The 20,859-nt window shown below is 34.4% G+C and overlaps 2 protein-coding genes across 2 annotated transcripts; one reads left to right on the forward strand and one right to left on the reverse strand.

Annotated features, from left to right (window-relative positions):
• The first annotated feature begins 385 nt into the window (after positions 1-385).
• LOC132171728 (CTTNBP 2 amino-terminal-like protein) lies at positions 386-4,515 on the forward strand. The gene is made up of 2 exons (XM_059583115.2): positions 386-959; positions 4,070-4,515. The coding sequence occupies exons 1-2, from the start codon at positions 681-683 to the stop codon at positions 4,271-4,273; spliced, it is 483 nt and encodes a 160-aa protein (XP_059439098.2). The 5' UTR covers positions 386-680; the 3' UTR covers positions 4,274-4,515.
• A 5,018-nt stretch (positions 4,516-9,533) lies between these two features.
• On the reverse strand, positions 9,534-10,826 carry LOC132171618 (uncharacterized). Its single transcript, XM_059582988.2, has one exon. It carries the CDS (start codon positions 10,614-10,616, stop codon positions 9,720-9,722), a length of 897 nt encoding a protein of 298 aa, XP_059438971.2. The 5' UTR covers positions 10,617-10,826; the 3' UTR covers positions 9,534-9,719.
• Between the last annotated feature and the right edge of the window lie 10,033 nt (positions 10,827-20,859).

Consider the following 20,859-nt stretch of genomic DNA (forward strand, 5'->3'; position numbering starts at 1 on the left):
GGTGACACGTTATTTGGAAACTAATTTTTGAGAAAAAAAAATTGGGATGTGTAACATTTCTCTACATATTAATAGGCAATTGACATGGTGACTATTTATTAATTTTTTATTAGTCATGGTTAGGACGGTCATACCAACATTATAAAATAAAAATATAATAAATAACATTACTTCTAATGCTTTGCATCAAAATGAAAAGAATAAAAGAATAAAACTTTGGGTAGTCAATTGTAAGTCCAACCAAAACACAAGTGCTAAATTCCTATTATTTCCTCACCTCTTCAATCGGCCAAAATTGAAAAGAAGAACATCAAAAAATAATTGAAAAAAAAAAAAGAATAACAAAATTCCCATTTGCCCATTTAGGTGAAGAGCTATCCAAAGTCCAAAGCACACATGCCCCTCTCTCTCTCTCTCTCTCTCTCTCTCTTTTTCTTGTGTGAGAGTCCCTCTTTTGGGAGGCCTAAATCACAAGTTTTTAAGTACTCCGACAGCAGCAAAGGCTTTGGTAATGGTGTAAAGCCTTTAAGCACTGCCACACCTTTCAGTACAGTCCAAAGCTCTCTCTGAAACTGCATTGCTATGACCAAGAAGAACCACGTAAACATGGTGTAAGCCTGCTAGATTTGGGAGTTGAGAAGAAAAAAAAAAAAGAAGGGAAAACAACAAGAAACACGAAAATGGTGGAAGAAGAAGGGTATGCATGGGCACCAATAGGGGCTCCTTTGGACAACGTGCAGAGAGAGGAGCCCTTGAGGCACTTCGACAACTCGGTCAATGCTGTGTCGTTCGGGTTCGTTGCTACCGCCATTCTCATCTCTATGTTCTTGATCATGGCCATCTTTGAGAGATTCCTCAGACCCACCTCGCCGGCGCTCTCGCCGTCCGGTGGCCGCAATCACCGTGACCTTGAGTCCCAGATGGGCTTCAATGCAAAGCTTGGTCACCCATCTCCCAAAGTAAGCAAACCCGGCCATGTCTTTTTGGAAAGTTCTAAATTTGGGTCTTTTTTTACATTGCATTTTCGTTTTGCAACTGTGTAGCTTTTCTTTTGCCATGTTTGATTTTCTATAAAGTGCTTAAAGTTTTTTTATTTTTTCGGTTTCTCGTTCTTCAGTCTTCAATAAGACCAAACAGGGAAATGCAGAACACTTTCATTCTAACAGAAATGTTAGTGCTTTTTTTCTTTTCATGACAGTTTGAGTGACCTTTTTTTTTTATTTTTTAAATTTATTTCCTAAATAATGATGATTATTTCTCTGACATAAAGTTCTGCTGCCGAATGTTTTCTCTCTTACAATCATTTTTGTCAATTTACAAGTTTTATGGTCAGATTGACTCCGGGGTCTAATTTTACCTTGTATTTTGGGCATTAATGAAGCATCTACAGTCTACTTCTCTTTGTGTTTTTTTTTTTTTTGTTTCTGGTTCTTTAGGCCCAGTCTTATTTATTTTCAGTCACCAAAGTACCAATTACAACAGAAAATCTAAACTCATATACCACTGTAATCAGTGGGATAAGTACATCCCTCACCATTGACTTTTCCCAAAGTGCCCTACTCTCTTCTTTTTGATTCGAACCCTCCTCCAAACACGTCTTTCCTGCTTGTCTGTGATTTCTGTGTAGATGTTCTTTCTGGGTGTTTTTTTTTTCCTCTACTTGGCCAACTCTTGTCACAGATCAAATTGCTGTTCTTTTTTTGATCGTTGAAGACCAAGTTCATGTGTGAATTATACTTCCAAACACTGGGTGCACTGTGTGTTGTGCAATAGTTCCCAAAACCAGTTTGATAAAATTTATGAATTTCCTCCGTTGAATACCATTTGCTGATGTTAAGTTTCTTTCTTACCTGCACATGGTTATCTGAATTTTTCGTCACCAAAGAACTATGTTGTCATGTAATTATGATTGTTGGGCAATGACCCCATCCAAGTAGTTGTCTGTTAAATGGTAGCTGATTGGTCCCAAGGAAGAGTGTCTTGAGACTAAATGTACTTGGAATTTACATGGTGGCCACCAAGCCCATCACTACCAATCTTTATGACACCCCACCCCGCATGGTCAGTGCCGGGGTCGGAGACAAGCATCAGGTCTTTCATTGTGGGCAAGAAATAGTTTAGTGTCTTCTTATTTCCATCTTTAGCTGTCAACTTGTTTTCCAACTAGATTTATTAAGCAAAGAAAACTGTTTATAAAGATATTGTGTGCTATAATTGCATCAAAGGAACAGAATCCTATTAATTTGTCTAGAGCATCATATTTAGGGACTACCTTGTACCATACTTCTGGGAACATCCAAGGCCCACCTACTGATCCTTGCTAATTGTTCAATTAGGGGACTACCTTTTTTGTGGGACATAGCCGACAAAGGATGTATTCTCAACTTTATGAACAGAGATACAGATCTAGGGTCATCAATGGAAAAAGGAATAGTTTAGTGTTTTAAAAATCTAAACCGGGTTATATTGTGAATCAATGGTCAGTTTGTTGAACACCTAGACCAGAAGATCACCACTGTAGTTTGCATTGCAAAGCTAAAACAAGGGTCAAAATGTTTATGGGTCTCACAGTCATTCCCTGAAGTTTTTGTGGATTTCCAGTTGGGATTTCAGAAACTTATCAGGTGTGATGGCAATATAGGAATAAATCATTCAGAAAGCTAGAAACAGTTGCAGGAACAAAAAGTGTGTCATTCCATGGATGTTTCAATAGACTAGAAACCTAGAAGATACATATGGTTTCAAGCTAAAATGCATACTAAGAATCCAAATATGTAATATAGTTTTTGACACAGGAATCTTGCTCCATTTGAATGTTTTTAATTTATTAACAAGGCATCTCGTTTGGTTAGATGAAGCCATCAACTGTGCACCTATTATTACTTTTTTTCAGTTGTCTTATTCCCATAAAATGTTGTCTTCTCTCAGAATCCACCAATTATATCCTAAGCTTTTGTCTAGAAATGCAAAAAGTCAAACTCATATGCTAGTTGTTGGGATAATGTTGCTACCTTCTCTAATAAGTCAAAAAAATGAAAATAAAAGAACAAGACAAAATGCATCATCAAAGCAACACCATGAGATTGGGTTCAATTGATTTATTTTATTGCTTTTGCTGTTTGTTTATGTTTTTTTTGATAAGTAAAAGTCCGACAACAAGGTGCGTCTGCCGGGAGACGTTTGTTTATGTTTTTACATTATGTACCAACTAAATCGGACTACTTAATTATCCTTGCATCATTCAATTATATTGGGCCACAACATTTATTGGTGTTATATTAAAATATTTGTAAATGGGCACTACAAGCCCCTGTTCAGTGACTTCACCTGTCAGCTAAGTATGTGGAAGGAATGATGTGTTAATTATAGATATAGAATGATGTGTTAATTATTGATATAGAACAGCAAGCACTGTGATTTGATCCAGCTGTACTTCCATATTCTGGATAATGTTTCTTTAAAGCTTAGTTGGGATCTGATTGTGCCTTTTAAAGGATTCAACTGATGTATTCAGGTAAAGGTTTTTCCTTGACATTGGCCATCCCCAATCATTTATCTGGGTGAAATCGCCTCATTGGTATTTTTGCTTCTCAATACTAATATCTTCTTACCTTTGGTTTAGTTGTTCTGTAGTCATCCTATTCCAATGTTCTCAAGATCCAAAAATGATTTTAATTTTTCACTTCAAATCAGTGGTAGCAGTGCAATGCACACTAGTATATTAGCAAGGGGTGTACATGTTCCCGATCACCCCAAGCTCGGTTGAGATCAGTCTCTCAATGATAAAAGGACTTAGGCTAACTTCCTGTTTAACTCATCTACACTCCTGGTGTCAGTTTGGCTGACCTGCAACTCATTACTCACCCCACCTGACCTGGGTTTGTGGTTGCTAGTGCGCTTTTTTTTTTCCTTATGGTAGGTTTTTCCTCAAAAGTCGCAAGTAGTTATAATTTATTATCAAGCATTTGGCTTTTGGGTTCATATGTTTTAATTTATTATGCTCTTCGCATATCCGTTATTCGACTTTCCTAGGTATATTTTAACAATTTGCTATTGCTTAACTCTGCAGATGACTGTGTATGCTAGTGGGGTTTCTGTATTGATGCCTGGAGATGATGTTCCTACCTTCATTGCACACCCAGCCCCCATGCCATGTCCTCCTGCACAGTTTTTGTGGCCTCCCCAGCATCATATTTCATTGCCCGATCCCGACTCAAACACCAACTTGAGCGCAAACTCAAGCTCAAGCTCAAGCTCGTTAGGAGGAAACTAAACATGTGAATCACATCAAGCCCAAATCATGATCATGCACTCAGACTAAGAGTTTACTCCCTGGAGAAGCATGGCCGGACAGTATTCAAGGTTGCACTTTTTTCTTTTTACCCAAAAGCTCTTGATTTGTGTATAGCATTAATGGTCAGGCTGGCTTTGGCATATGGGCCACCTTCAAATTTGCAGACTGACTACCATCCAAGTGCACCTGGCATTACATATTTATCTTATAATTTTCAGATATCCCAAATATGATTTGCATCTTTAGAGATGTATTGCATTGCCATCACATAGATGAGTCTCTTTTGTAAAAAACTGAGGAATATAAAGGTGCAGAATTGTCAAAAGGGTGCAAAGCAAAGCCTTCAATAGATGCTCATTCATGTGTCAAATTTCCAGGTTGCCAACTTCCCACGGCAAGTTAGAGTACTAATGACAAAGATATATGACTTGAATATTTGCAAGAAGTGATAGTACCAACTGATCGTTTTTTGGTAATAGGACTTAATATGTTATATTAATCATTTATTTTCAATATTATTACTCTGGTGTGGGATTCTATCATAGATAAAACCCTAGCTTTTGATCCCATAATAATGTGGAGAACGACGAGTACGTGGTTGACTGCTGTAGAATTGATTAGCAAGTGTGTCAACAGGTGAGGCTATCTCAATTTCTGGTTTATGTAGAGATTATTCTTGCAACATCAAAGAAACAATTACATCTGCAGCATAGGATTCACATAATCAAGATGTAAATTTAAGACTTCTATTCTGATTATAAAGCTTAAAATAATAAGGGGTAATTACCTTTTGTCCCTATAAACTACAGCGCTTTGGCATTTTCTTCCTATGAACTATCAACTATGACATCTGACTCAATCAAACTATCATCTTATGGCAAAAAGCCCTCTTTCGTCAGTCAAAGTGGTTAAAATTGATGGTCAACGGTCATATGCAAGTTATGTGCTATTTAAATTTTTTTTTTTTTTCCCCACTTTTGCTCTCACTTCTACTGAGAAAATGATGCTTATACCCTCCTAAATCCTAATCCAACACATGAAAACAATTTAAAATAAGGCAAAAGTGGAAGAAAAAAAAATTTAAATGGCACATGACATGTACATGACTGTTGACCGTCAATTTTAATTCCTTTGACTGACGAAATGAGGCTTTTTGTCATAAGATGGTAATTTGATGGGATCAGGTGTCATAGTTGATAGTTCATGGGAAAAAAATGCAAAGACGCTGTAGTTCATGGGGGAAAAAGGCAATTATCCCAAATAATAATAAAAAAATTATAAATTTAATTAATGTTTTAATACCATGGACTAATTGGCACTTTTCTAAGGCCCACGCTTCACTGAGGATAACATCAGCTCCCGGGGATGGGCTTTTTAGTGGGGCGCTTCATTTGCCGGAAAATGGGCCTTGTCCATAATCATTAACTAAGATCACTGAAGCACTAAAAATAAGCCAGGCCTCCTATCTTTAGGCCCATAAAACAAAGGTAGACCTTATTTATTGTATTTCACCCCCTTAGAGCATTCAGAGCCATATTTTTATGTAAAACGGCTTCTCAAAACTTACTTTTATCTAGTTTAGCTAAGCTGGAAAAAAGAGAACATGTGAGAGGAAAAATGAGAAAAGTTTTGGAAAAAATAGAACATGCATAGAAAAAGTAGAAAAATATTTGAGAAAAAGAGAAAATAGGTAAGAGAAATAATGAAAAATAAAATAGCTCCCTTGAAAAGTGCGGCTCATTTAGCTTTTTTTTTAGCTCTTCTAATCAAATATCTATTTTATATTTTCTTTTGGCTAATCCAATGTAGGGAGTTTTTTAAACATTTAAATAGCTATTTTAGATAAAAGTAACATTTAGCTATTCCATTGGGAATGCTCTTAGAGCATTCCCAATGGAAGAGCCAAATGTTACTTTTATCTAAAATGGCTCTTCGAATGTTTAAAAAACCCTACATTAGATTAGCCAAAAGAAAATGTAAAATAGATATTTGATTGGAAGAGCTAAAAAAAAAAAAAACTAAATGTAACAGCACTTTTCAAGGGAACTATTTTATTTTTTATTGTTTATCTCACCTATTTTCTCTCTTTTTCCAAATATTTTTCTACTTTTTCTCTGCATGTTCTGTTTTTCCCAAAACTTTTTCCATTTTTCCTCACATGTTCTCTTTTTCCCAAAACTTTTCTTACTTTTAATAATATTTTAATAGAATAGATAGAAATATAGCTAATCGGATGTAGAGACATTTAAAAATGGCTTAGCTAAACTAGATAAATGTGAGTTTTAAGAAGCCATTTTACATAAAATTATGGCTCCTCCATTGAAAATGCTCTTATAACTTATATTTAAAAATCAGCTTGCAAGGAAAAAGTGTCCAATAACTTATATACACATGATTAAGATTGTAGTTAAGTCATGTACGATACACACTCTGTGGCCGACGTTCACAACGACCCACTCCATCAACAATAACCCGATACTAGCCATTTTTCTTTTGGCAGCTCCACTTCTCTATCCCACTTAAATGATACAAATTTTTTATATAACTCACCATTTAAACCTAGTTTGCAAGGGAAGAATGTTAAAAAACTTATATATACATTATTAAAATCGTACTTAAGTCTTGTGAGACACTAAAGATCGTAACATTTAAGCTCAGCAAAAACCCCTCCCCACATAAGATATAGATACAACCTCTATATATATATATATATATCCGGTCGATTGCGTGAAGCTTGCAGTAGCCACAAAAAAAAGGAAAGTATACAGAAAAGACGGTTCTTTTTAATCGCTCATACATACACATAAATACTTCAATAATTATATGTATCAAAACTGATTAAACCATGCCTAACCTATTAAAGTCATCCTTTCTTTCAACATGTGAAGTATATTCCACAAAAGCCCAAGTGCTGAAAATGACAAAGTTAGAAGCTCCAAGATCTGCACATAATAAGAACAAATGTTAACAATTGATTTGGTATTAAATTTGAATTTTCAAACCACAGAAGTCTCCTCCTTTTTGCATTGAATTCCACATGATTGGAATACAAAGAATATTGCATATGATGGGGACGACCAAAGAAACAGTCCAAAATGTAGGATACTGCCCATTTGCTTTCCACAGAGAAAAGCCAACGGCTTAATATAATATTAGGACCACTATTAAATTGTCTTCATATCTCAACGGCTCATAAGAACATACAAAAGGGTTTCCCTCCTCTCCCATTTCAACTCTCATTCAAAATATATAATTTCCATGATATGTGAAATTAATTTGTAATGTATTAATTGGAAAAATATTACAAATCTAAAGGCACCTTTATGTTAGAATTTGCTTGTTTTCACTTCGAGATTAATATGCACCCGAATTTCTTATAATTTTATACCTCATATGAAATTTTGGGTTCGGGTAATGATCTACGAATCGAAATCTCCTACCATTGGAACTACTAAAAATTCTCTACGACTTTTAGATAGAAAAACTGCAAGAAATTTTCAGCAATTTATTGTCCAAAAAATAAGTGGGTGAACTTTCTGGAACTTGCTTGACCAGGTAAATTTTATGAGAGTTCTCTCATATTTACTAATCAAATTATTATTTAATATTTGGATCTCGAACAATTTGTTGTCAGAAAAATAGATAGACGAACTATTCGAAACTTGCTTGGCTAGATAAATTCTATAAAAATTATCTCTACTCATTAATCAAATTACTAACAATTTAGACAAAAATAAAAAGTAAAATCACTATTGCTTATTGCTAATTACACTAATTATACTAAGAGTCTGTTTAGAATTGCGTTTAAGAAATAGAGCTTTTAAGTCAAAAAGTGATTTTGGACAAAAGCTTTATTTTTAAGTTTTTGACAAATGTGCGTTTTGACCATTTTTATGCTTTTTGGACTCTTAAAAACACTTTTAATTTTTTTACTAAACTAAGTACTTTTTCCATAAAATAAATTTTTTAAATATTAAAAATACTTTTAAACTCCTTAAACGCAATTTCAAACAAACCCTAAATTTCAGACTAGTACTGTCAATGTCATGGGTTTTAGCACAAGGAAGATTGCTTTTTTAATATATATTTTATAGTATAGTTTTTAGCACCTTTAATAATGGAAGCCAGCCTAGGCAATGTAGGCATAGACATCACAAGATTTTGTTCGAGTATAAAATCATGACCAGACCATCATTTTCTTCTTCTGGTTACTTGTATAATGTGGGAGCAAGTATGACGTGTCCATGCTTTTTTTTTTTTTTTTTTTTTAATGCTTCTTAAATTTGATGTGCAATAAGAAGCCCCATGCCTAGTGGCCTAAACGTTGAAAGCAAACTAAGTTGAAGAAGCTTTGGAGATAAATTGTTTTCACTTATTTTAAAAAGTTTAAATAAATTAAAAGAAAAAAACTATTTAATTATTTAATTAATATTTAATACTCTATTATGTTCGTACTCAAAGTCCTTTTCACTAAATGATACTTAACATGTAAATATTTGACAAAAATGAAATATGAATTATTGAGCAAGAGTTAGGTACTATATCAAAATACGAGAGTAGAAGCAAAAAGAGAGACAATAATTTGAGGTAGTTCGACCGTAAGAGCCTACAGACTATGCCACCATCCCCACTTGTCATCGTCTCCAACCGCTATCAGCTCGTTTAATTTTTCCTTCAAACTCAAGCTTGCTCATGTTAAAATTCAAGTGATATTCTTTCTTTATCAAATGATATAATCAAATATAATATTCTTATTCTGATCATGCCATAATATCAAAATCTGATCACTATTACACAATTTACATTACTTATATTGTGCATTCATGTGGCCTATAAACACACATTATCACTATTCTATCAAATATGTCAATATGTAGGTCTCTAAAACCGAACCGTCTCAAATCATTATACTGTCGGGTTCTCCTATTTTCTACTTTATTTTCATATTCTAACAATAACATTGCAAATGGATGCTTATAGTTATGGATGTTTTCCAGAATCCAAATATTGCATTAATTTTATGTATAAAATGAATAAATTCACAGCTTTTTATTTCTAAAAATGTGTACTTTTGTTTGCTTGAGTGCCCAAGTCTTTCAAATTCAAAAACAGAAAAAGCCATTAAAAAGGACAATAAAAAATAAATAAATTATGTACATAGAATCATTATTCTGCAGAAACGCAATCTTTGGGCAAGCAGCAGAAGAGACCCACTTTTGGAAGCCTGTGACTGTGAGAGTAAAAAGTAAACAGCGGTCAATTTAATGGCGTTTCTGTGAAATCGGACACAGACAGGTGTCATCTGCTAATCCGCCCAACCCACACATAGACAAAATCTTCCCAAATCCCCAAATTGACCTTTTCACTACAATTAAAATTATTTACAATAAACAAATTACCGAAAGAAAAAACAGGAGACGAAGAGTTAGAGAAAGATGAAACACTCCAAGGACACAAGTGGGTTGTCCAATGACTCATTGGTGGTGGTCGTCGTCGTCGACATGGTCGGCCACTTACCCTCCGTGCAGCTATCATTCTTGGTCTGCTCCATTTTCCGGGCATTAGTCTCAGTCGGAGCCGATTTGACCCGACTCGGGGACCTGTTCGTTCTCCTGGCAGACGGGCTCCGACCCATGACGGATCTACTTGGCCCATTATCCACACGGGTGGCCGGCGACCTGGAACGCCTACTGGAAGCCTCACCAGAAGGGTTCCGACGGTTCGGAGGTGGCTCGGTGGGCCTAAACCCACGACCAGCGATGGGTTCTCTGCCGTGAACCAACCGGGACGACCTGGAATTAATCCGACCCGGTGACTGATCGGATCTCCGGGTCGGAGACTTCCCGAGAAGCCTCTCTCTCTTGGCCCCAAAGTCCCCAGTGTGAACTCTGCTCCTCTGCTGCGCTCTCGCCGGGGACGATCTGTGCACTCTCTGACGGACCTCCTCGTCTTCGTCTCTCTTGGTGGTTGTAGTGGACACGCTCTCGCTCAAGCTGTAGACCTCGGAGAGCTCGGAGACGTCGTTGTCGGTGGCGGCATTGATGGGCGAGTGAAACTTGTCGATCTTGTCCTCGTCCTCGTCGTTGTTCTTGTTGTCTTTGACGTCGCCGGAGACCGGTTTGGCGGCGGGTTGGTAGTCTTGTTGCGGAGGCTTGGGTTTTGGGGTCTCGGAGAGCACTTCCTTGACGGTCTCTTCTTCGGCTAAAGGATGGGAAGCTCTGTTTTCATTGGCATCAGCGGATCCTACTGGGTGAGTGCCCACCGGAGAATGGTGGTTTTTGTGTGAAGCTGAGGGCTTGGCGGAGCTCACACAGCAACCCATTTGAGATCTTCTTGAGAAAAATAACTGTTCAGACCATTTTCGCCGGAAACTGGTGAGAGTGACTAGGTCGTTCGCCGGGGAGGGTGCAGTCTCGGAGCAGTGAGTGAGGTGCTAGAAATGGAAGACAAGAAGAAGGGGACTAATGGTAGGAGTAGTTGGTTGAATAAAAGAGTACTCGATGAGTGAAATGGATGGATGGATTGGTCAGCGTCAATGAAATGTATTTATTGTACTTTAGTAACTTTACCAAACTGTGTGATGGTAAATTTTAAATTATTTTATTAAAAATAATAATTATTAAGATTTATATTCCATCAAATTTAGAAGAAAAAAAAAAAATTATTTCCCGTAAACTCAGATAATTATAAACTTTATTGTCATAACATTCCTAGCTCGGGACTCGGGTAAAAAGATAGTTAACCGTCTAAGCGATTAGTAAAATTGACTAACTGATAGGTAGTAGTTATTTTTTAACCATCAATTAGTGTTTATTAACTACTAACAACTGTATAAAAAGAAAAAAAAAATCAAAATAACGTCGTTTCTATAATATGTGGTAATATCCTACTACATGCTACTAGGGGTGTTAAATGAGTAAGCTATTTGCAAGCGAGCTTGTGATCGACTCATATAAGTTCGACTTGTACTCGATTCGATTATTAAATGAAGCATTTTGTGAATACAAATACTGGCTAGAATATTAAACGAAGCAAGCTCGACTCGACTTAGTTAGGCTCGTGAAAAGCTCGTATAAGGCTTGAATTAGTAGTTGTTCACATAATTACTCATATTAATATTAAAAATTGATGATTTTTTTTCCCCCTAATAGCATCATTTTATTACAAAATGATACATATCATTTCTTTTCGAAACCAAGTGTCTTGCTGTCTTGACTCAGGTTCCATACTCGGCTAGCTAGACTAAGCAAATGCTCATGTGCAAGCTGGCTTCTTGAACATTTTAAGAGTACTTAAAGTTTAAATTTATAATAAAAAAATAAAAGAAAAGCATTTGAACTACTAATAGCGGCATAAGAACAGCAACTATATTGGCATTTGCTTCAACCTAAGCAAGACGCATTTTTGAGACAGTGATCCATACTCTCTGTCAAGGGGCTTAGGTTTGGCGACCTAGACTCTGTCCACCAAACCAATATCAAATATCTCTGTTGGGGACCTAGGCTTGTGGCACTCCCTATCTCTTAAAGTATAAGAGCCAGTTCAAGCTGGCTCGACTCGACTTATTATGAGCTCAAACTCAATTTTTTGGCTCGTTATTAATCTTGGTTCGAGCTCGAGTCCGAGTACTATTTAAACGAGCCAATCTCAAACAAGGGAAGCTTGCTAAAGCTCGGCTCGTTTACACCCTTACATACTACACTTATTTATAAGGATAAATATATTATAAGTCTCTGAGTCAACGCGCCAAAACTGTAAAATGTCTAAGTTTTATTTTTCGAATTTTTACCTCATTGATTAATCGAAATTGCAATAAAATTCCTATTGTTGGATTTTTTTCCAAATGGTTAACGGGCATCAGTCTTATTGAAACACATCGTTTTATCATGTCAGTATATTAAAATTTTTATTAATTAAATTTAAAAATTAAATATAAAAAAAAATAAAACCAACTCCTGCGGCCACCCCCACCCACCCTAGGGTTTAGGGGTGGCCTGTGGGCCACCATAGGGGGTTTGGGGTGGGCAAACCACCCTGCAGCCATCTCATAAGGGTTGGGGGTAGCCAGGGGTGGCAGCTCCACAACTGGCCACTCCTTCAAATTTTTTTTTAAAGATTTAATTAATATGTTAACGTGATAAAACGATGCGTTTTAATGAGACTGGGCATGTTAACCCTTTGAAAAAAAATTTAACCATAGTGATTTTATTATATTTTATGTTTTTGCGTATTAACTCAAAAACTTATAATATATTTACCTTTATAATGTTGACATTGCGGTATTAATTAATTTTTAAATATATTTTATTTTGTAATGTTTAAAGAATTAGTTAAGACTTTCACCATAATATTATAAAATAATAATAAAAATAAAAATGTAATTCTTAGAATTACTAGATTGATAATTGGGTTCGTTGATGTGAGCGTTATCATAATGGCAAGGGCGTGCTGGGTTTTGCGACCGTCACTGACATGTGAATTAACATATGTAATGTCCAATCCGTATGGGCGGTCCATCCCGGCCACGCACTCCCATTTCTGGGAAAAAAGTTCAAGAACACGTGTGTGGGGCACTTTTACTAGTGATCCAGCGGTGAGAATAGCTTCTCACCCTTTTGACTTGGGGTCTACACATGATTGAACCCAAAAAAAAATGTGTCCTAGATTTAGATGAACATGGCCTCTGTCCTTCAAATAATATACAAACAAAATAGTAGCAATGTGCCAATGGCCTATGTGAAATTTGTTATAGGACTTATCAACTTGATATTAGCTTAACACTCGGATTATCATTGATTTACATAATTTTATATATATATTTTGACACGATTTGAATTCGACACACAACATTTAAAATTGATAATTTTTAACACAAATCGCAAATCCAACATAAAATTATTAGGTTATAGTTAAAATGTATGACCTGTTTAATTAAATTGGTCGAATTATGATTGACTTATATTGTCTTATATTCATGCTTTGACGCAATTCGAACTCGACATGTGAACACAAATTGCCACTCCTTGTTAGGAGTTAAATTTGCAGGCTTGTAACGTATCAAATTTTGGGATTCCGTACAATTAGTCATCCACCTCCTACAATCAGAAAAGAGAATGTGAGAGGCTTTTTTTTTTTTTTTTTTTTTCCAGAGAGGGTTTAATCACCACTTATTTGAAAAGTTTTAAGTTTATGGAAATAATTGGTATAGTTATTTAATTAATATTCTAACACTCCTCTTTACTTGTTGGCTTAAACTCTCATTTAATAAGTAATACCTAACATGTAAAATATTAATTGAAATACGAAGTGAATGACATAATCAATGTTCGAACTTAAGACCTTTGGGTCTGATATCAAGTTAAAGCACCACTTGTCCTATCCGAAAGCTTAAGCTTGTGAGAAAATAATTAATTAATTAATTTAATTAATATTTTAATTATTTTTTCTCCAACAAAAACTTATTTGATAGGTGCTTGGGCAAAATAAGCCCTTGACAGGGAGATCTCTCCCACTTTCCTATAATTATGTGCAACGTGGATGGGAGGATGTGGGGGCAGGATGATGAACAAACCCCAAGAATAAGATAAAGGAAAAGACCAAGGTGAGCTACTGTAGCCCATGATAGGTAGGTTGAGTGACTCATAAATTGGATGGATCCAACAGTTGGACGTACATTTCATTATTCAATTTCTTGACCCCACGAGACCAGAGGGTATGATAATGACAAAGAACAAAATGAGAAGACAATGCTGGTAGATTGTAAATGCCATGGATCTCAGCTGTAAATGCAGGAGAGATCCATTTACAGCTGAGATCCATGGAAGAGAATTACATTTTGATATATGTAAACTACTAAATTATCAAGTGAATACACATACAATTGGCAAAGGAAGAAGGTAAAAGGCCAAAATGGAATGAGAAATGCTTGGTTGTTATGTTTTGTCTATCTTTTGTTTATTTCCATATAAGAAATAGACAAGTCCATCATTGAACATGTAGGTCTTACGAATTCAATGATAGATTGCAAAGACAATGAACAAAAGATAAACATAATCGAAATTTATAGAAAGTTTTTCATTAAACGCCTAGATGTGCTCTCCTTCAATGCCAAATTTGTTGCCGATGTTTTTCTATTGCATCCCACGCTTCTAACATGCTTGTATGACTTCAGTCTTCACACAAGAATGTTGTTAGACCTTTACTACAAACCTCTTACAAATTGATTACTTAAAAGAATTGTGTTTGTGGCTAACGTGGCAATGCCACATAGGCTGACAAGCTAGTTTTATTTATTTATTTATTTATTATTTTTTTTAAGTCTACATAACACTTTCTATAATAATTACTAAACAAATAAAATTTGATTGTAACTAGCATAACAATGCCACTTATACTTGCACATTAGTTTGTAAAATAATTATAGTAAAAATTGTATTACTCCGAGCGCTGTTCTTATACACAACTGTCTTTGGTGCAACATGAAATGGTAGGATGTGTAGTAAGAGTAATGTTATTTAGTAGACTGCTACACCATTGTCAGTAGCAATGAAAATCAGCCCTTATATCATAAGTTATTAAAAAAACAAAAAAGCTGATTTTTACTACCAGGTTATCCTAATTATATGGAGTAATGTTATGAACCATCTTTTTATCCTCTTAAAGCCGATGTGGCTTTTAAAATCACCATTTGATCAAAATTCAAGTATGATTCATCTAAAATTTAATGATGATTTTAAATGACACATCAGCTTTAGAAGGATAAAAAAATAGTCCCTAACATTACTCAATTATATGACAATCGTATAGCATGTACTAAATATCATTTATCGGTTTAGAAAATACAATAGTTTCATGTTAAAAGAAAAATCAAGAAGTCGTACGTAGGAGTTAGGACTAGAGAAGCCAGAGGCCCAGGCAATATTTTATTTGGTGGTTATAATTTGGGCTGGTTGTGCATTTTGGACCGAAAGCCACTTTAGATATATAAGTGATCAAATGGCCCAAAACATCCCAAATGTTCTGGCACCCATTCCTAGTCGATTGTAGGGAGAAGCTTAAAGCCTTAAAATGCATCATAGGATCTTGACTTTTTATCTTAAAAAAAAAAACCTATTTCTATTTTTTTTTTTTCATACCTCTAACTCTCTTATTCTAGATATTAAACAATAATAAATAAAAATATTATTTCCCTGGTTAATGGGGAAAATATTTATACAAGATTAAGAGATAATTTAGTAGAAAGAGGTCCAAATAAAGATAGTAATTTAAAATTTCCTAAAATTGAAAATAATAGACATTTTTTCTATGACACATTACATTCGAAAGTTACCAAATGGGAAAAAAAATAATTAAAAATTATATATATATGATAGGAGAAGGCTAGTGTCCTTTTCAATATTTCATATTTTATATTTATTATACTATTATAGTAAAATATAAAAGATCTCATTTAAACATTAGTTGTCCAACATTATAGATATATTGGCAATTAGGGTATCCACGTCGGAATATTGTGCAGCCAACCTCAAAGTATCTATCATTTGCCTATACTCATTACCAATATGGATGTGCTAACTTTAACATAACTAGAGTCTTCTCAAAACCTAATGAATCTGAGAAAATAAAAATATCTAGTAAGAAGTATTTTTCGTTTTAAGTGATAGCTTAATCGGTTGAAAACACTTTTTTTTTTATTTACCTCCTATTTCATTGTAATTTTCTACTTAAGAATAACAAGAATGGAATCACGCTCTGTAGGATTTGAACCTACGACATCAGGTTTTGGAGACCCACGTTCTACCAAACTGAACTAAGAGCGCTTCATAAATATTTTGTAACCCTAATATATTTTTGCATGCATCTACTATTATATAGAATATTGTAAAATTAATATATAGAATATTGTAAAATAAAAGACTGATCATACCCAATTTTAATCAATTTCAATTAATCCCTCGTTACGGCTCATAAGATAAGTAATAGGTAGGGATGACGGGATTTGAACCCGTGGCATTTTGTACCCAAAACAAACGCGCTACCAAACTGCGCTATACTTCATGAAACAGAAGTCACTAAATCGAATCTCCCTCTTTCTTTTCCCTTCCTTTGCGTGGATATGTCAAAAAATATGTATATAATTTTCCACTAGCTGATTTAAAAATTGATTCGAATAGTTTTGCATGTAATTAAGACGAATAAAATCGACTTTATAACTTTGCATCTTCTTAAATACCTTTTCTAGCTATGTTACCTAAACAACTTGTGAAAGCGACCGTTGTAGACGTTACAACTACAGAAGTCACACACATCGGCTCATGTTAATTTATATATATATTCTAATCTTTCACAAAATGAATAATGAATAATCATTAGGAGAGCTTTCCAACTTGGGAAGAAGCCAAAAATGATGATGAACATCTCTTATTGATAGCCGTAACTGCCCTAAGAAGAGCAGCATGTACTTTCCCATATTTAACTTTGGTTGTGCTTTGTAGTGAGGGAGTGGTTGAGTCAATTCAAACTTTAGACTCATATGGCAAGCAATCCTGAAATTTCCACCTGTAAATAATAAATATGCCCACTTGATAGGCCTTTGAACCCACTTTTCTTGTGGATTTTAAGCACTGCTTCAGGACAAAGGAGCACATTCAAAATAGGCCTGTAAAATATTTATGTCCCAAACCTAACAAGACAAGTTAAAGCAACATATAACCCAAGTTTTAGGCTTAGAATGTGTTTGGTCTTGAGATTTTGCAAGTTAAACACATGTTTTTAAACAAATTCTAACAATGTCTTGTTTGCCAGTGTATTTGAAAAAAAAAAATGGCAATTTGAAAATATATAAAAATTTACATTTTTAAACTTCAGGCAAGATGGTGTGTTTTAAAAATATAACCACATTTTTAAAAGCCACACCGTGCGTAACTTTACCAAACATTTAACTGCATTTTCAAAATTCACGTTTTCATTAACTGAGTTTTAAAATGGCTATTTTTTTTATTTTTTATTTTTTCAAATTACACGTTTTAAAACCGTTAAGCCAGACATAAGCTACTTAATATGGATAAAACCATGTACATTTGCGCCCACAAATAAAGTAGCCCAAGCATGTTTGCCAAAGCCATCATGTCCATTATCTAAATCGATATCTAGCAATACGAATTACTTGATGCGTGCTCTCATATCTAGATCTTTGATTAGCTTGGTCATTCATGTGTAGACAAATGTTTGGCAAAGTTAGGTAAAGGCCATAAGAGAAATGTATTAATGGCATGAAACTATATTGGCTTATTGAATTTAAGATGTAATTTTCACGCAAGGGAAATGGATGCTTGCACCCCATGGCAATGGAGTGACTTTGCCAAAAGGATTACTAAGAGAGTAACAATCACTACACTTTATTTCACCAATTATCAATCCACCAACCAATTGAGGCAACTAAAGTAGTATGATATTTAATGCCCGACAAGTGTTTGATCATTGTTGTGAATCAACATTTCTCAATGAAAACAAGAAAGAAAAGTGGACCTACACATCTAGCCCTCTCAATATTTGTGAATGAATCGCCAAGTTTGCTAAAACTGCTTTCCGAAACAAAAATATTAACAAATAATTTTCACCTTAATGTCACGTCGGGACATTTTTTTTCAAAAAAAAGACACAGAACATCCTCAAAACATGCTTGAGCTTGATTTGGTGCTGAGACAAGATGGAAGGGTGGAAGGGATAACTCACTTTGGCCATCATAGTTTCACCTAGAAAGCGTGGGATTGAAGATTTAATAATATGCATCTTTCTTTTTGCCAACCTTAATCCCTAAACAACTTGTTTAAGCTTTTTAATCATATAAGCTTCCTCTTTTACAAAGAAATGTGGTAGACTACAATTATGCATGACCTAAAGTGTTTAGGATTTAGGAAGGGGTACGTCTGCATACAGTTGTGCCTACAAGACAGCTGAACCAGAGATGTGGCCCTTGCATCAAAATAATTTCTTTGTACAATGGGGGTTTTGTTCTTATTTGAACATCAGTCTCCCATTCCTCATAAAAAAAAAAAAAAAAAGAGAATGAGGTGAACAAAATTTTGAATTTTACATGTATTTAAAAAATGCATATAAGGATTATGTGCTCTAAAGACAGATGTCACACACTTTATCAATCTTATTAAAAAAATCATATAAAAGTTACATGCTCTAAGGACAGATATCGGTTTAATAGACTTGGTTGAAGGTATTTTTTTTGACCCAAATTAAAGAAAAATGTGGAATTTCACAAATGACTCCTGAATTACCATGTATTTTGAGAATACTCTTTCCCCAAATTTCAAAAACTCTCAATTTCACTTATTCGAACTTTTAATTTGATGCAATTTACCAAATCCGTCAATTTTTGGCGTTAAACCCTAACAGAAACCCCTAAAAATACCAAATTACTCTTTGATTTATTTTTTATAATTATTTTTAATTTGAAATTAAGGGTAAATTTTGAATTTTATATAAAAAAAAATTAGGGTTATAATGGTCATTTTATCACTTTTAACTTTAAAAACTGACAGAGGAGATACATTGCATTATGGAATTGAGAGTTTTTTAAATTTGAAAGGTCTTCTCAAAACATGTGATAATTCAGAGATCTAAGGTGAAGTTTAAAAAAAAAAAAAAAAAACACAGTGCCCCATTTTTATGTGTTATATACAGAGCAAACTTTGTGCTCCCAATGTTCCATGAGGCAAATTCTATGCATGTGGGTGACATTCGAACATCCTCCATTTAGTATTTACTAAACTAGGATGGAAGTAGCCCTTTTCATGTTACTTTGTTGGTCACACTAGTAGGACAAATTGCAGGCCAATGCCAGTCAATGTTAGCCTTTGAGTGCCATGACGAGGGAAATGAGAGTGGGCACAAGGAGATTGCGTGTATATAAGCATTCACATCCCACCTTCTCAAGCTTTGCTGGATTTTTGTTAAAATTTTTCATTTTTTATTTTTTGATGAGCACGGCTAGAAACTATACTTTCATCGTATCGTTATTCACATCATTTTTAATGTGAGACGTCACAGATAACATAACAATGCCAATTATTATTAAAAAATGGGAAAATTATATTTTAACCTCTCAAAGTTTGGGACGATTTACAATTCGACCTCCAAAGTTTCAATTTTGGCAATCCACCCCCCCAAAGTTTCAAATTTTTGCAATTTGACCAATTGTATCCAAAACTTTTCATATTGGCCTAATTTTTTTTTTTCATTTTTTATTATTTATAAATTTTTTTTTTAAAAAAATCCAATTTGGCCATTTTTGCACCCCCAAATTTGATTGTTTTTAATAAAAAAATAAAAAAATAAATAAAAATTAGGGGCAAAATGGAAATTTTAGGATAATATTGGTCGAATTGCAAAAACTTCGAACTTTAGGGGGCTGAATTGCCAAAATTGAAACTTTGGAGGTTGAATTGCAAATCGCTCCAAACTTTAAGGAGATAAAGTGTAATTTTTCTATAAAAAATAAATTCAAATGCTGATTGACACGAATAATATTATATTATACTACACTCTCATTTCATTTCATCTACTAAATTGACGTGGTAGTGCCAGTCAATTTCATTTCATTTCATTATAAATTTATTTCATCTACTAAATTGACGTGGTAGTGCCGGTCAATTTCATTTCATTATAAATTTACGTGTATAATGTATCATTTCTTTTCGTTATTTTATTACATGTACTTTATTCCTTCCCAACTTTGATTTAAATATTATTTATTTTTAACACCGTCAATCAACCTCTCAGCATTTGGAAGGAGACATATCAACATCACCTATATTTACCAATCAAACTCTCAGCATCCCCAATTTCACTAATCACTACCCCCGACGCCCTCCTTTACCGTCATCAATGTTCTTGGCAATAAGAAATTAAGCAAATGGATTAATCCAAAGCAATGCAGTGAACATAATCAACATACTATTAGCATAATTAATCATTCTACCAAAATTGGCTTCCAAGCTAATCCACTCCACTCCAAGCCAAAACACCCTTGCATTTTTCAATGCCATTATAAGCACAAAACCCGAGGCTGTCTATTAAAACAGCAACACATGATAAAAAAGATATTTAAAAAGTACACACTCAAAAATATATATATATATATATATATATAATCAAAAAAATAAAACTTTTTAGCTTTAAAAGTTTTATTTTTACGTAATTCTAAACATGCTCTAATTAACTTTTTGCGGTTCTTATTGAAGTTCGGAAAAAGTGTGCCGCTGCATGTCAATCTCGAACTCTTTGTCAACGTTGAGGGCAAAGTCTCTGGTGGAGCGAGCAACGGAACTGAGATGGTGCAACATGCATCAATAGATCTTTGTGTAAAACGTATGTGCCCGTAAAAGTTGTATGTCAACCTGCATAAATTAATTGTAATTTTGAAAATTGAGAAGATAAGAGGATCGGACGAGGAAATAAATAATTTCTCAATTTTATTTATTCCAATAAATTAAAAGGAAAGAGAAGGCTAAAATGTCAATTTCAGTACATAAGACGGCCCAAAAAAACAG

The sequence above is a fragment of the Corylus avellana genome, chromosome 1 (assembly GCF_965113065.1).
Source record: "Corylus avellana chromosome 1, dhCorAvel1.hap1.2, whole genome shotgun sequence".
NCBI lineage: Eukaryota > Viridiplantae > Streptophyta > Magnoliopsida > Fagales > Betulaceae > Corylus > Corylus avellana.

Bases quoted from the DNA above. Each gene is read 5' to 3' on its own strand.
- LOC132171728 (XM_059583115.2), top strand. From the start codon at position 681: ATGGTGGAAGAAGAAGGGTATGCATGGGCACCAATAGGGGCTCCTTTG. The intron at 960-4,069 runs GTAAGCAAACCC...TTAACTCTGCAG, and splicing joins TTGGTCACCCATCTCCCAAA to ATGACTGTGTATGCTAGTGG.
- LOC132171618 (XM_059582988.2), bottom strand. From the start codon at position 10,616: ATGGGTTGCTGTGTGAGCTCCGCCAAGCCCTCAGCTTCACACAAAAAC.